Source organism: Podarcis erhardii, assembly GCF_964252035.2.
Source record: "Podarcis erhardii genome assembly, chromosome: 14".
NCBI lineage: Eukaryota > Metazoa > Chordata > Lepidosauria > Squamata > Lacertidae > Podarcis > Podarcis erhardii.
The window spans coordinates 52,840,581-52,853,828 of record NC_138503.1 but is presented as its reverse complement, the minus strand read 5'-3'; the positions used below and the strand labels follow the sequence as shown (position 1 = coordinate 52,853,828).

The 13,248-nt window shown below is 48.9% G+C and overlaps 1 protein-coding gene and 1 long non-coding RNA gene across 2 annotated transcripts in view; one reads left to right on the top strand and one right to left on the bottom strand.

Moving 5' to 3' along the window:
* The first annotated feature begins 322 nt into the window (after positions 1-322).
* Positions 323-13,248, top strand: part of LOC309329392 — a 66,553-nt gene continuing 53,627 nt past the window's right edge. Inside the window, exon 1 of the long non-coding RNA XR_014151119.1 lies at positions 323-1,315. This is a non-coding gene — a long non-coding RNA (uncharacterized lncRNA). The remainder of the gene's footprint in view (positions 1,316-13,248) is intronic.
* Positions 1,479-13,248, bottom strand: part of LOC309329218 (cytochrome P450 3A24-like) — a 29,605-nt gene continuing 17,835 nt past the window's right edge. Inside the window, exons 11-13 of the mRNA XM_081839911.1 lie at positions 8,381-8,607; positions 5,884-6,046; positions 1,479-2,691 (exon numbers count right to left, since the gene is read on the bottom strand). Coding sequence (XP_081696037.1) covers positions 2,596-2,691; positions 5,884-6,046; positions 8,381-8,607 — 486 coding nt within the window. The 3' untranslated portion in view covers positions 1,479-2,595. The remainder of the gene's footprint in view (positions 2,692-5,883; positions 6,047-8,380; positions 8,608-13,248) is intronic.

The window sequence follows — 13,248 nt, the reverse complement described above, 5'->3', positions numbered from 1 at the left end:
TTGGAGAGTGAAGTGCAGGTGCGGGAGAAGGAGAGATTGGTCAGGCCGGTCAAGGACAGGCATAGGCAAACTCAGCCCTCCAGATGTTTTGGGACTACAACTCCCATCATTCCGAGCTAACAGGACCAGTGGTCATGGATGATGGGAATTGTAGTCCCAAAACATCTGGAGGGCTGAGTTTGCCTATGCATGGTCAAGGACATCCATGCCTCCTCCTCCTGCCCCCAGGGGCGTTCTGAGGGAGGCGGTGGTTCGCCCTGGGTACCATTCAAAAGGTACAACATGCTGACCACCGATCGGCAGCACCCCTGGGGCATGCCTGCCCCACCTCTCCTGCTCCACTGTCTCCCAGGTCCAGGAGAGGACTGAAGAGGGAGAGAAAAAAGAGGCAGAATAGAAAAGCAATACATCAACAATAAAATAATAGCCAGCCAGGGAGTGCAAGCAAATAGGCAATGGGGGGGGGGCACAAGGTGTTGAGAATTCCGTTCCACCTTAAGGAACAGACGTGTGGAATTGTTGCATGTCACATGTCTGTTTACATTCCAGCACAGCTTGCTGGGAACTTCCATTTGCGTATAGCATTTGCTTTTCCGGTTCTCTCTGAGACAACATGAGAGAGAGAGAGACGGACGACATGTTTCTTCGTCCCGATTTATGATGAATAAATCTGTAGTTATAGTATGACTTCACAAGCCTCATGCCTATTCTGTATACGCAGTACACTCTGCTAATAGCGTGCCCTGGCTCTTGAAGTCTGGGTCGCTCATTTACATCGGAGCACGGGCCGATGGATGGAGATGGCACGGCTGGGGCTTGCCAGCTGGCCTCCCGGCCCTCTACATGTAGACACAAGGGTACCCCTAGTGATGCTCAGTGTCAGAGACCAGACTGAGGATTACAGCTCCAAAGAGGAATGGTGGGAAGCTCCCCCTCTTCCTGTTTCCTGACCAGGATCCTGAGGCTGCCTAGGAATAGTGGAGCAGTATAGATTTAGAGAATTGGTTTGCAGAGGGGCATAGTTCGGGAAACAACAGCTGGGCAGAGCCGAGTGGGGAACAGCTAGAAGAAGCAGAACAGGGAGAGAGAGATATATAATGGACTCTGCTTCGCTTGACACTGTCCAGCCTATCTCTCCAAAGGCAAGGACAGCTGATAAGGTTGCTATGCAGAAGGCTCAGTGCTTGCGAGATCAGGTTGCAAGAAGGGGGAAGTGATGAAGATAATGTGGGGAGGGGGAGTAGGAGTGAAGTACCTTTATTCAGAGAATGGCTGCGTTGTTCTTTTGCTCTGATCATTAAACATTCTTAAACTGGTAAGAGACTCTAACTGCTTTGTTCCGCTGATACACAGTCAATTGGGGGGGGGGGAGAGCAATTCTCCGAAGTCTGACACTCAGGGACCCAGCACATGTCACACACCCTGGGCACACTGACCTCAAGATCCACCCATCGCTCAGCCACAGGCACCAAAAGAACTGTTGCAAACCATAGATTTATTTATGTTATATATGTACTGTATATCTATGCCTATATATATCTATGCATATCTATGAATAGAAGGTCTCTGTGTGGCACAGAAAACTGAACAGTCCAGCAGCAGACATAATGCATCACAAAAAAAATCCTCATTCAAAAATGTGCTGTGGCACAGAAAGGTCAGTGGTGTTGGGGGCCTGGCAGATTGATCCATGGAGGGAGTTCTGCACACACAGGGGGCCAACACCAAGAAGGCCCTGTCTCTGAGAGTCATGTGGATGTCTCCCCTCACCTCCAAAAGCATGAGCACCCAAGTTGAAGACCTCTGCCTTAAAGATCTTGGCAACATACGGGAGGTAAGTACAGAATACAGTGCTTCGCCTTGGGGAGTGGGGAATGGGTCTTCCTGTTTGGGTCACAGAGGTAGGGGAGATGATGGGGAATTTAGTGGAGTGGAGCTGGGGAAAAGGGAGAGGGGGATTTTCTGGCTCGGAGGTGCAAATGTGGGAGGTGAATGAGAACCACAAAGTGCCCCGGTTGGATGCTATCAAAACATTGCAAACCTCAGCCCTGGACAGCAAAGTTGCACAGGAAGCTAGAGGTTGCCTTTCACTGATGGGTGGGGATCCACTACAAGGTCACAGCCTGATTTAAAGTGGGTCACAACTGCAACATGGCCACCATTCAAATACCTGATTAAAAAAAAACCTTAAGGAATGCGTCCTGCAAATCCATGTTTAGGTTAAAATGGGATCTCAGGTCTGGAAACACCGACATCTACTGCTACAGTACATATTGCAATTTCTTTTTTGCCAAGATTTTAAATTATGAAACCTTGACCTTTGGCCAAGAAGCAGCATATATAACCCCCAAACTTCTAAAATCTAAAGATAAGGTCATAAAAATTGCATACGTCTTCAGTCTTTACTGCTGCTTATCACATAAGCTTAAGTAAACAGAGAGTTATCAGGTCAGTAAAACTCTGTGAAATAAAAGGCACAATTTCCTCTGCGCAGTTCTGTCAACGCAAGTCACTAGTCCTCAGTGAGGTGAAGGCAACACAGTGTGAAAGAGGGAGGTAGTGCCTGTCTCTGCCTCTTTGCTGTTTTCCCTTCCTTTATTCCTCCGGAGAAGCAACGGCTCTGGGGACCAGCTTCAGAATGTTGGGCTTTTTCGGTTTCATGAACCCTTTGCTGTCCAGTTCCATGGGGATCTTTGTCATCAAAAGAAAGCAAAAATGAGCAGTAAGTGGGATGGAGCAGGAAAGGTCCAGCAGAAGCAACTGCAAAGTTCACATGCTGCATGAGAAGAGCCTGATGAATCAGGCCAATGGGGGCTCATCTCAGACAGCCTCCTGTTCTCACCACAGCCAATCAGATGCCTGTGGGAAACCAGGAAGCAGGATCTTCCTGGGAAACCAGGAAGCATCACTGTGGAGGCAGGACATAGCCATTGTGGCTAACAGCTGTCAATAGCCCTCTCCTCCTCCATGAATTTGTCCAGTCCTCTTTAAAATCCATCCAAGATGGTTGCCATCACTGCAGGAAGGAGTTCCACAGTTTAACTCTGTGCTGCATAAACAAGGACTTTATCTGTCCCGAACCTTCTGGCATTCAGCTTGATAAATGTCTATGACAGGGGTCAGCAAACCTTTTCAGCAAGGGGCCGGTCCACTGTCCCTCAGACCTTGTGGGGAGCCAGACTATATTTGGGGGGGGGGGGGGAAATGAACGAATTCCTATGCCCCACAAATAACCCAGAGATGCATTTTAAATAAAAGGACACATTCTACTCATGGAAAAACACCAGGCAGGCCCCACAAATAACCCAGAGATGCATTTTAAATAAAAGGACACATTCTACTCATGTAAAATCACGCTGATTCCTGGACTGTCCGTGGGCTGGATTGAGAAGGCGATTGGGCCAGATCCGGCCCCCCGGCCTTAGGTTGCCTACCCATGATCTATGAGTTCTAGTGTTAAGAGAGAGGAAGGAAAACCTTTCTCCATGCCAGGGATAATTTTAAAAACTTCTATCATCTTGCCTCAAACTGATCTTTTCTCCAAACGAGAAAGCCCTAACTGCTACAGACTTTCTTCATCAAAGATTTACTCCATCCCCCCATCATTCCTGCGGTCCCGTTCTAAACCTTTGCCAACCTCCTTTTTGAGGCGAGGCAACCAGAACTGGACACAGTATTCCAAATATGGCCGTATCAAACGCTACGGCCATTGCTGGACCAGGAAAGCCTGGCCACAGAAGTGCATGAATCGCGCCTGCTCCTTGAGATGTCTGAGTTGGCCACAAGGACACAGCCCTTAACTGCATCCTGTTTGGATTACTGTAATGCTGTCAGTTTGCATTTCTTAGTACAGAAAGTATTGATCTGATGTCTAGAGATCTTTCCTATTTTACTTAGCTCAAGAATGTCTTGGAAGGTTTCTTTCTATGTGAAAGAAGCAGGCAGAAGGTTTCTGATGTTTAGCCTACTCCTGGGAAGCTGAGTACAGCTGGTTTCAACTGGTTCTGTTATCCTTTCTGTCAAGGTCATGCTGACTATAATAGTCAGGCCAGAAGGAGCCTGGGTTTCACTCACTTTCTCTTTCTATCTCTTTGTTCTGGTGTGGTGGTCTGTATGCTATAGTGTTAAGGTTTAAACTTATTATAAGTTACTGGGAAGTTTAAGTTAAGTCTGCTGCAACTGGACTTCTTACAGACAGTGCCAATCCTGAAAGTGACCATGATGCTCATTCGCCTTCAATATCAGTAAAGCTCTGCTGGATGAGATACAGTTGCCTCTGGTCTATTTCTGGGGAACTTTGCAACGTATTTTAAGTTTTCCTCCACACACGACACTCTCTACATGGGGCTGCCTTTCAAAAGCGCTCAGGAACATCAGCTTTGAATAACAGATAGCTCAGTTGGTTAGAGCATGATGTTGCTAATGCTACGGTTACAGGTTCAATCCTCCTATGGGACAGCTGCACATCCCTGCATTGGGGGGGGGGCTGGACTAGATGATGTTCAGGGTCCCTTCCACTCTATGGATTCAACAGTGCTGCTTACGACTTATATAGAACCCTACACAGCTTAAGTCCAAGTGATCTGAAAAACCACACTCCCTCATACAAATCTACTTGGGCTCTGAGATCTTTGGGGGTAGCCTTTCTCTTGGTCCTGCCACCCTCACAGGTGGGGATGAAGAAGAGGGCCTTCTTGGGGTTGGCTCCTCCCAAGCAACTTTGTGTGGGATGTGATACATAAGTAGCAGTCAAGTACAACATTCCTTGTTTTCCTAGAGTGGACATGTGGGGGAATGTTTGGTCCAGCCAAAAACTTCCTGTTTCCTCCTGGCTGGGACATACATCCTTTGCATGTGACTAGAGGTGGGCGTGACCTTACCTGTCAAGGTAACAAAAGGACAAGGCACGCTGTACACTCTCTCTCTTTGACTTCCTCCATAGTTGGAGCAGCTTTTTAGCTAGAGATGCTCTGTTGGCTTCCAGAGGACACTGGGGTTATCCCCACATGGGATAGATTCACATGTATATACTTTGTAACTAAGTCTGCCTTCAGGGATCCATCTGTGATCTGATGTGAGTAAACTACTTTTATATACTTTACACAAGATTGTGGTGTGTTCATTCTTTTAAGACGGACATAAGGGAACTTACCAGGAACCTGATAGTGAGAGGCTTACACAAGCCTGCAACGAGTTATCCACTGTGCGTTTAAAAGGGGAATGTGAAACTCTGCTAAGTAAAGGAACTTGCTAGCGCAAACTAGGAAGGATATTAATAAACAATATATCCTCTCCTGCTTCCCTGAACATTCCCACACTTCAGACTCCTTTCCTCAAGAAGCTAGACTAGCTCCCTCCTTGCTGTCCTTCTGCCAGCATGTGAAGTCTTTCTTGTTCCAACAGCCATTTGGGAACTGACTTTTTTAAAGGAAATGGCAGAGGCTGTGCTGTTTTTATTGTAATTATGTGTATGTTTTAATATATCTTTATATAACTGGATTTAATTCTATTAATGCTTTTTTTTAAAAAAATGATTGGATTTCCCCTCCCAATGTTTCTTAGCTGTTCCTATTTTATCTGCAAAATGCCTTGAGCCCTTGTCAGGGGAAAAAAACAGGCTAAAAATAAATATAATAATAATTGGTTACTTCAGGGATGGATTTATCCAGAAGCTGCCATGAGTGCAGAATGCCACAGCGTGATTGAGACCTTGTCAGCACATCACACCTGTGCTCAGAGACAGGTGTGATTCTTCCGGCCCAGGAATGAGGTGTGGAGGGGGAAATAAAATGTATACAGCCATCTGGTTTTAGCAAGCCATTCAGTGCTAATAGAGCAGTTGGCCTTGCGTTAAGGCGAAACGGACAGAATGCTGCGGCTTACCGGAGTCTCTTTGCAGGGACGGAAGGAAAATCGTTGCAGCAAGACCACCATCGCCACTTTCAAGACCAGGAGGGCGAAGCGCATTCCTATGCAGTTCCGTGGACCCGCACCGAAGGGCAGGAAGACGTACGGGTCAATGGCTTCCCTGTTCTCTTTACTGAACCTGTTTCCAGATTGGAAAAGAGAGACGTGTGAGGTGAGGAACAGTGGCATAGCGTGGGTTGTCAGCACCTGGGGCAAGGCAAGTAATTTGCACCCCCTAACCCATGGATTTGCGCCCCCTAACCCGTGGATTTGCGCCCCCTAACCCTAACCCCCAGATGTTGCGCCCAGTGCGCCCGGCCCCCCCTGAAGGATACTGGAAACAAAACACACCTAATGTTCCTCCACTGCTGGGCGAGCCCATCTGGGGCTTGAGAATCAAATTATGGAGGGAATTTGATTGGCCAAGCTATGGATCAGGGGTCAGGAAAGTTTTTGTGGCTTGGGCTGGTACACGGTCCTCCAGACGCCGTGGTGTGCCGGAGTGCACATGCACACACATGCGCAAACCCTATTTCTGATGCTCCTTCCGACACAGAGGAGGTATGTACAACTTCCCATTGGCTGCAGGAGCTTCTAGCAGCCAATGGGAAGCTGGCCAGTGACACAGAAGGCAGTCCCCGCTCTGCGCAGGGGCTGACTGAGCGGGTGTCAGGAGTCCCCAAGCAGGTGGTGGGGGTCCATGGGCCGGTTAAACAGGCATGTTCTTCAAAGCAGTTGCTGCAGCTGTGAGTTTGCTGGCTGAAAACTGCTATTGCTGCCCAGGGTAGATTTATTCCTCAAGGAAAAACATATTTTGTTATTACATTGATCTTGTCCATTTCCTGCAAAAAGCTCGAGGTGGTGTAAATGGCTCTTCCCCTCCAATTGCGTTGTAACCAGTCATTATGCATACCTATGAATAGATCCCATCAAAATGAATGGAGGTGGCTAAGGCTCCATACATACTGTAGCTTTAAAACACTCTGAAACATGTTTTCCCTGCAAAGAATTCTGGGCAATGTAGTTTCCCCTTCCAAGAGTTGCAGTTCCCAGCAGCCCTTAGCAAACTGCTGTACCCAGAATACTTTGAACGGGAGAATCTGCTTCGAATGTGCTTCAAAGACACAGTATACATGCAGCCTCAGCTCCAGCAGCAATGAAGGAAGGCAGAAATTAGAGATTCAAGAAATGTTATGAAAATAGGATTCTCTTTCTTGATAATAAGTTATTACTAATTCAGCTTAGATACTAGAGATGAATGGGGAGAAAGGATGAAAGTTGGGGAAAGATGCTTATAGCACGATTAAACACTTTGGTTGGATTAAATGTCACTTATTAGTTAGGTTTTGATATGGCAGCTAAGCACTTTCTATCTGGGTTGTATCTTGCTTATTAATCATATTTTCATGCTCAGCTCATTTGAAATCACCAGGAAAATATAATTTAATCTTCTTTTCTGTATTGCAAGTATGTTGTGGATATGTAAACCTTTTCAGTGATGTAAATGCAAAATATGGACAAATTATTTTCCCATTATCAATAGGAATTAAATCATTCCCCCTCCCCAAACATTGGAAGAAATATATCACTTTTTGGCTTTCATTTTCTGCAAGCATTTTCATGGCTTGGCACCAGCTGCCCTATAGCTCTTCTTTTAACCGCTGGGCATAAAACCAGGCCAATGTTTCAGTCACTGAAACCATCTAGGTGTCATTTCCCTCAATACAGTTAATTAAATTCCATGCACAGTTTATGGGTGTAGGTTATAAAAAGTCCCCGCATGGCAGCGCATGGCAGCGGATGTCAAACAATGATAAATGCATTGTGTAGGTGTTGTAATAATCACACCCGCTCTTGGGTTTCCTGCTCCTGTCGCCAGCGGCGTAGCGTGGGTTGTCAGCACCCGGGGCAAGGCAAGTAATTTGCACCCCTAACCCCTAACCTGCCGCCGCTGCCAGCTTCTTCTTGCTGCTGCCTGGGCTGGGGTATTTACGGTAAGGTAGCCACGGCGGCGGGGGGTCCGTGTCAGGTGATCTGAGGCGAGTTACCGCTTGCGCTGCCGCCCAAACGACGCCGCTTGCCCGGAGGAGGAGGGCAGAGAGGCGAGGAAAATGCAACATGGCCCAGCAGCTGCAGCAGCAGCGGTGGCGGCGGGGCTGTGAGGAGGGGCTGCCTGGCGCGCCCTCCGCGGCCCTGATGCGCGGGGATCATGGCGAGCGCTGAGAGCCTCTGCCTGCCGGACGCCTTCAGCCCAGACACATGCACAGCTCGTCGGTTCCGCGAGACATGGGGCTCTGCTACAGCCTGCGCCCGAGGCTCTTCGGCAACTCCAGAGGCGGCGAGCGCCCCCCCAGATGTTGCGCCCAGTGCGGACGGCCCCCCCTGCACCCCCCACGCTACGCCACTGCCTGTCGCCAGGATTTCTTATTAGCTGCTTTCGGGAGAAGGAAGAGTCTCCTTCCTTGCAACGCACCTTTCGGGTCTGAACTCCTCCGGATCCGGCCAGTGTTCCGGGTCACGATGCAAGACAAAGGCAGGGATCATGATCGCTGTTCCTTTGGGGATCGTCACTCCGTTGATCTCCACGGTGTTTTTGCAAACCCTTTCGATCCGCCCTCCCGGAGGATAAAGCCGAAGCGTTTCGTTCACCACCTTGTCCAGATACTCCAACTGAAGGACGGTTTCGTAGGTGGGAGTGGCCTGCAAAAGAGGGAAATAAAACATCAGGAACCTCAAGCCAATGGCCCATCTGGTCCAGTATCCAGATGGGTGGGGTATAAATAAATTATCATCATCATCAGCTTCATCACAGTGGCTGACTAGATGCCCCTGGGAAAGCAACAAGCAGAACGATGAGCTCAAGAGTCGTCTTCCTTCTCATGGATTCCTGCAACTGGTTTTCAGAAGCATTGCTGCCTCTGACTGTGGAGCAAGAGAAGAGCCGTCATGGCTGGTAGCCATTGGTAGCTGTCAGGGACATGACTGAATTGAATGCGTGGGAAGAGTCTGTTGGGATGTGTCCAAGGAAAAGGGGGCAATTTGCAGGCCCCCAGCTGGCTCCAGCCCACCGGCCGGTAGCTGGGCAATCTCCGGTCCTTGGCACAGTGACCCGCAGCTTCAGAACTCTTCAGAAGCTGGAGCACACTCTAATCAGCAAAAAACTCTTCGCAACAGAAGGGCAGAAAGAGGCATATGTAAAGCATATTTACAAGCAGTTTATTCAGGACAAAGGAAAAACAAGCAAGCAGCTAAAGCAAAACCTATACACAAAATGGAAGTTCCCAGCAAGCAGTGCTAGACTGTAAACAGGCATGTGACACACAACAATCATGCCTGTTCCTTTTAAGGTGGAACGGAATATCCTAACAGAGTCAAGCTCTGGAGATGTAGGATTGCCAGTACAGAGAGGGCCAAAGTCTGACTCTGGAGATGAAAGAATGAAGGAGGGGGGAGACTTCCGGTCGGCGCCAGCGTTTGATGGCGGTCCTAGCCTCGAGCTCCGAGGCAGGACTGCTCCGTAAGTTCGGGTCTTACCCGCTACGGCAAGCGGGGGACCCCTAAAATCACAGGCGCTGAAGCCTGTGAGCAAGGAGATTCGGTGGGCACCTTTGCGCCCCCCCGGCATCGTGAAAGAGCCTTTTTAAAGGCTCCGGAGCGGCATCGGGGTGAGCGCGGTGCTGAGGATCGCTACCCAGCTTACGGAGTGAAGCCGCGTCGCCATTAACGGAGAGCGCCGATTCCTTTCTGAAACTAAAGATTGGCAACAACAATACCCGTGAGTAAGAACGCAAAATTAAAAACGGGACTTAAAATTTAGAAGATTTGGCTGAAAACGGGAAGGCAAAAATTAAGGAAGTCAGCCTCCCGGATCTGCATGATTAACGGAGCAATGAAAGATTGAGCTGTGATTAAACGGACTTTCCTCTTAACTCTTATTAAACCAGACATCGAAAGGATCTCCCCCCTGTAGTGCAGGAGAAGGGGGGGAGGAAACAGAATTAATTTAACCTGCAAAAGAAAGGGATAAGGAATAAAAAACCTCTGCTGCTGACACTTCTGGTCAGGCTGCCGGAGCAGCGATCGCCTGAAAAAAGGAACTGTCAAGTGAGCTGTCAAAGGACAGCGGCTACAAAATAAGACTTATTTTGAAACATACTTGGGACTTTGGTGGATTACAATTTTAACAGTAAAGTGCTACAAACTAAAGACTTTTAATGGGACTTTTGCCTTTGGACTTTCTGTTTCTTTGTTCTGGGTGCCTTTGGATGGTTACAATTTCCTCCTCTAGAGGGCTTTAGCTACATTACGGAGTATCCAGTGGGATTTTCCACTTGCAACTTTCCTGTGTGAATGACCTTGAGTTATGAGCAACCCGCCAGAAGAGATTTCAACAAGAAGTAAAACAAAGCAGGCTCAAAAACAAGCTCAAAAAAGAGGCTCCTTATCAGGAGCAGCAGCTGCACAAGAAAAAATAACAGCAGCATCAATGGAGTCAATGACACAGGCCCTGCTTAAAATAAATCAGTCACTAGAAGTACTTACCAAGCAATCTGCAGAACTCACTAAACAGTCTACAGAGAACTCAAAGAAATTGACGGAGTTGACAACAAGACTAGACCTGAATACAACAACAATTTCATCTAATACAGATTCTATAAACCGTTTGGTTCAAGAATCTACGGAAACAAGGAAAATAGCTGAGAGTGCTAGGTCCACTGCTGAAGAAACCAAAGGAAAGTTTGCGCCTATTGTAAAAAAAGTACATGAACATGATTCAGCATGTAACCATCCAAAGGCACCCAGAACAAAGAAACATTAGCCCAGCGGCGTAGCGTGGGTTGTCAGCACCCGGGGCAAGGCAAGTAATTTGCACCCCTAACCCCTAACCTGCCGCCGCTGCCAGCTTCTTCTTGCTGCTGCCTGGGCTGGGGTATTTACGGTAAGGTAGCCACGGCGGCGGGGGGTCCGTGTCAGGTGATCTGAGGCGAGTTACCGCTTGCGCTGCCGCCCAAACGACGCCGCTTGCCCGGAGGAGGAGGGCAGAGAGGCGAGGAAAATGCAACATGGCCCAGCAGCTGCAGCAGCAGCGGTGGCGGCGGGGCTGTGAGGAGGGGCTGCCTGGCGCGCCCTCCGCGGCCCTGATGCGCGGGGATCATGGCGAGCGCTGAGAGCCTCTGCCTGCCGGACGCCTTCAGCCCAGACACATGCACAGCTCGTCGGTTCCGCGAGACATGGGGCTCTGCTACAGCCTGCGCCCGAGGCTCTTCGGCAACTCCAGAGGCGGCGAGCGCCCCCCCAGATGTTGCGCCCAGTGCGGACGGCCCCCCCTGCACCCCCCACGCTACGCCACTGCCTGTCGCCAGGATTTCTTATTAGCTGCTTTCGGGAGAAGGAAGAGTCTCCTTCCTTGCAACGCACCTTTCGGGTCTGAACTCCTCCGGATCCGGCCAGTGTTCCGGGTCACGATGCAAGACAAAGGCAGGGATCATGATCGCTGTTCCTTTGGGGATCGTCACTCCGTTGATCTCCACGGTGTTTTTGCAAACCCTTTCGATCCGCCCTCCCGGAGGATAAAGCCGAAGCGTTTCGTTCACCACCTTGTCCAGATACTCCAACTGAAGGACGGTTTCGTAGGTGGGAGTGGCCTGCAAAAGAGGGAAATAAAACATCAGGAACCTCAAGCCAATGGCCCATCTGGTCCAGTATCCAGATGGGTGGGGTATAAATAAATTATCATCATCATCAGCTTCATCACAGTGGCTGACTAGATGCCCCTGGGAAAGCAACAAGCAGAACGATGAGCTCAAGAGTCGTCTTCCTTCTCATGGATTCCTGCAACTGGTTTTCAGAAGCATTGCTGCCTCTGACTGTGGAGCAAGAGAAGAGCCGTCATGGCTGGTAGCCATTGGTAGCTGTCAGGGACATGACTGAATTGAATGCGTGGGAAGAGTCTGTTGGGATGTGTCCAAGGAAAAGGGGGCAATTTGCAGGCCCCCAGCTGGCTCCAGCCCACCGGCCGGTAGCTGGGCAATCTCCGGTCCTTGGCACAGTGACCCGCAGCTTCAGAACTCTTCAGAAGCTGGAGCACACTCTAATCAGCAAAAAACTCTTCGCAACAGAAGGGCAGAAAGAGGCATATGTAAAGCATATTTACAAGCAGTTTATTCAGGACAAAGGAAAAACAAGCAAGCAGCTAAAGCAAAACCTATACACAAAATGGAAGTTCCCAGCAAGCAGTGCTAGACTGTAAACAGGCATGTGACACACAACAATCATGCCTGTTCCTTTTAAGGTGGAACGGAATATCCTAACAGAGTCAAGCTCTGGAGATGTAGGATTGCCAGTACAGAGAGGGCCAAAGTCTGACTCTGGAGATGAAAGAATGAAGGAGGGGGGAGACTTCCGGTCGGCGCCAGCGTTTGATGGCGGTCCTAGCCTCGAGCTCCGAGGCAGGACTGCTCCGTAAGTTCGGGTCTTACCCGCTACGGCAAGCGGGGGACCCCTAAAATCACAGGCGCTGAAGCCTGTGAGCAAGGAGATTCGGTGGGCACCTTTGCGCCCCCCCCGGCATCGTGAAAGAGCCTTTTTAAAGGCTCCGGAGCGGCATCGGGGTGAGCGCGGTGCTGAGGATCGCTACCCAGCTTACGGAGTGAAGCCGCGTCGCCATTAACGGAGAGCGCCGATTCCTTTCTGAAACTAAAGATTGGCAACAACAATACCCGTGAGTAAGAACGCAAAATTAAAAACGGGACTTAAAATTTAGAAGATTTGGCTGAAAACGGGAAGGCAAAAATTAAGGAAGTCAGCCTCCCGGATCTGCATGATTAACGGAGCAATGAAAGATTGAGCTGTGATTAAACGGACTTTCCTCTTAACTCTTATTAAACCAGACATCGAAAGGATCTCCCCCCTGTAGTGCAGGAGAAGGGGGGGAGGAAACAGAATTAATTTAACCTGCAAAAGAAAGGGATAAGGAATAAAAAACCTCTGCTGCTGACACTTCTGGTCAGGCTGCCGGAGCAGCGATCGCCTGAAAAAAGGAACTGTCAAGTGAGCTGTCAAAGGACAGCGGCTACAAAATAAGACTTATTTTGAAACATACTTGGGACTTTGGTGGATTACAATTTTAACAGTAAAGTGCTACAAACTAAAGACTTTTAATGGGACTTTTGCCTTTGGACTTTCTGTTTCTTTGTTCTGGGTGCCTTTGGATGGTTACAATTTCCTCCTCTAGAGGGCTTTAGCTACATTACGGAGTATCCAGTGGGATTTTCCACTTGCAACTTTCCTGTGTGAATGACCTTGAGTTATGAGCAACCCGCCAGAAGAGATTTCAACAAG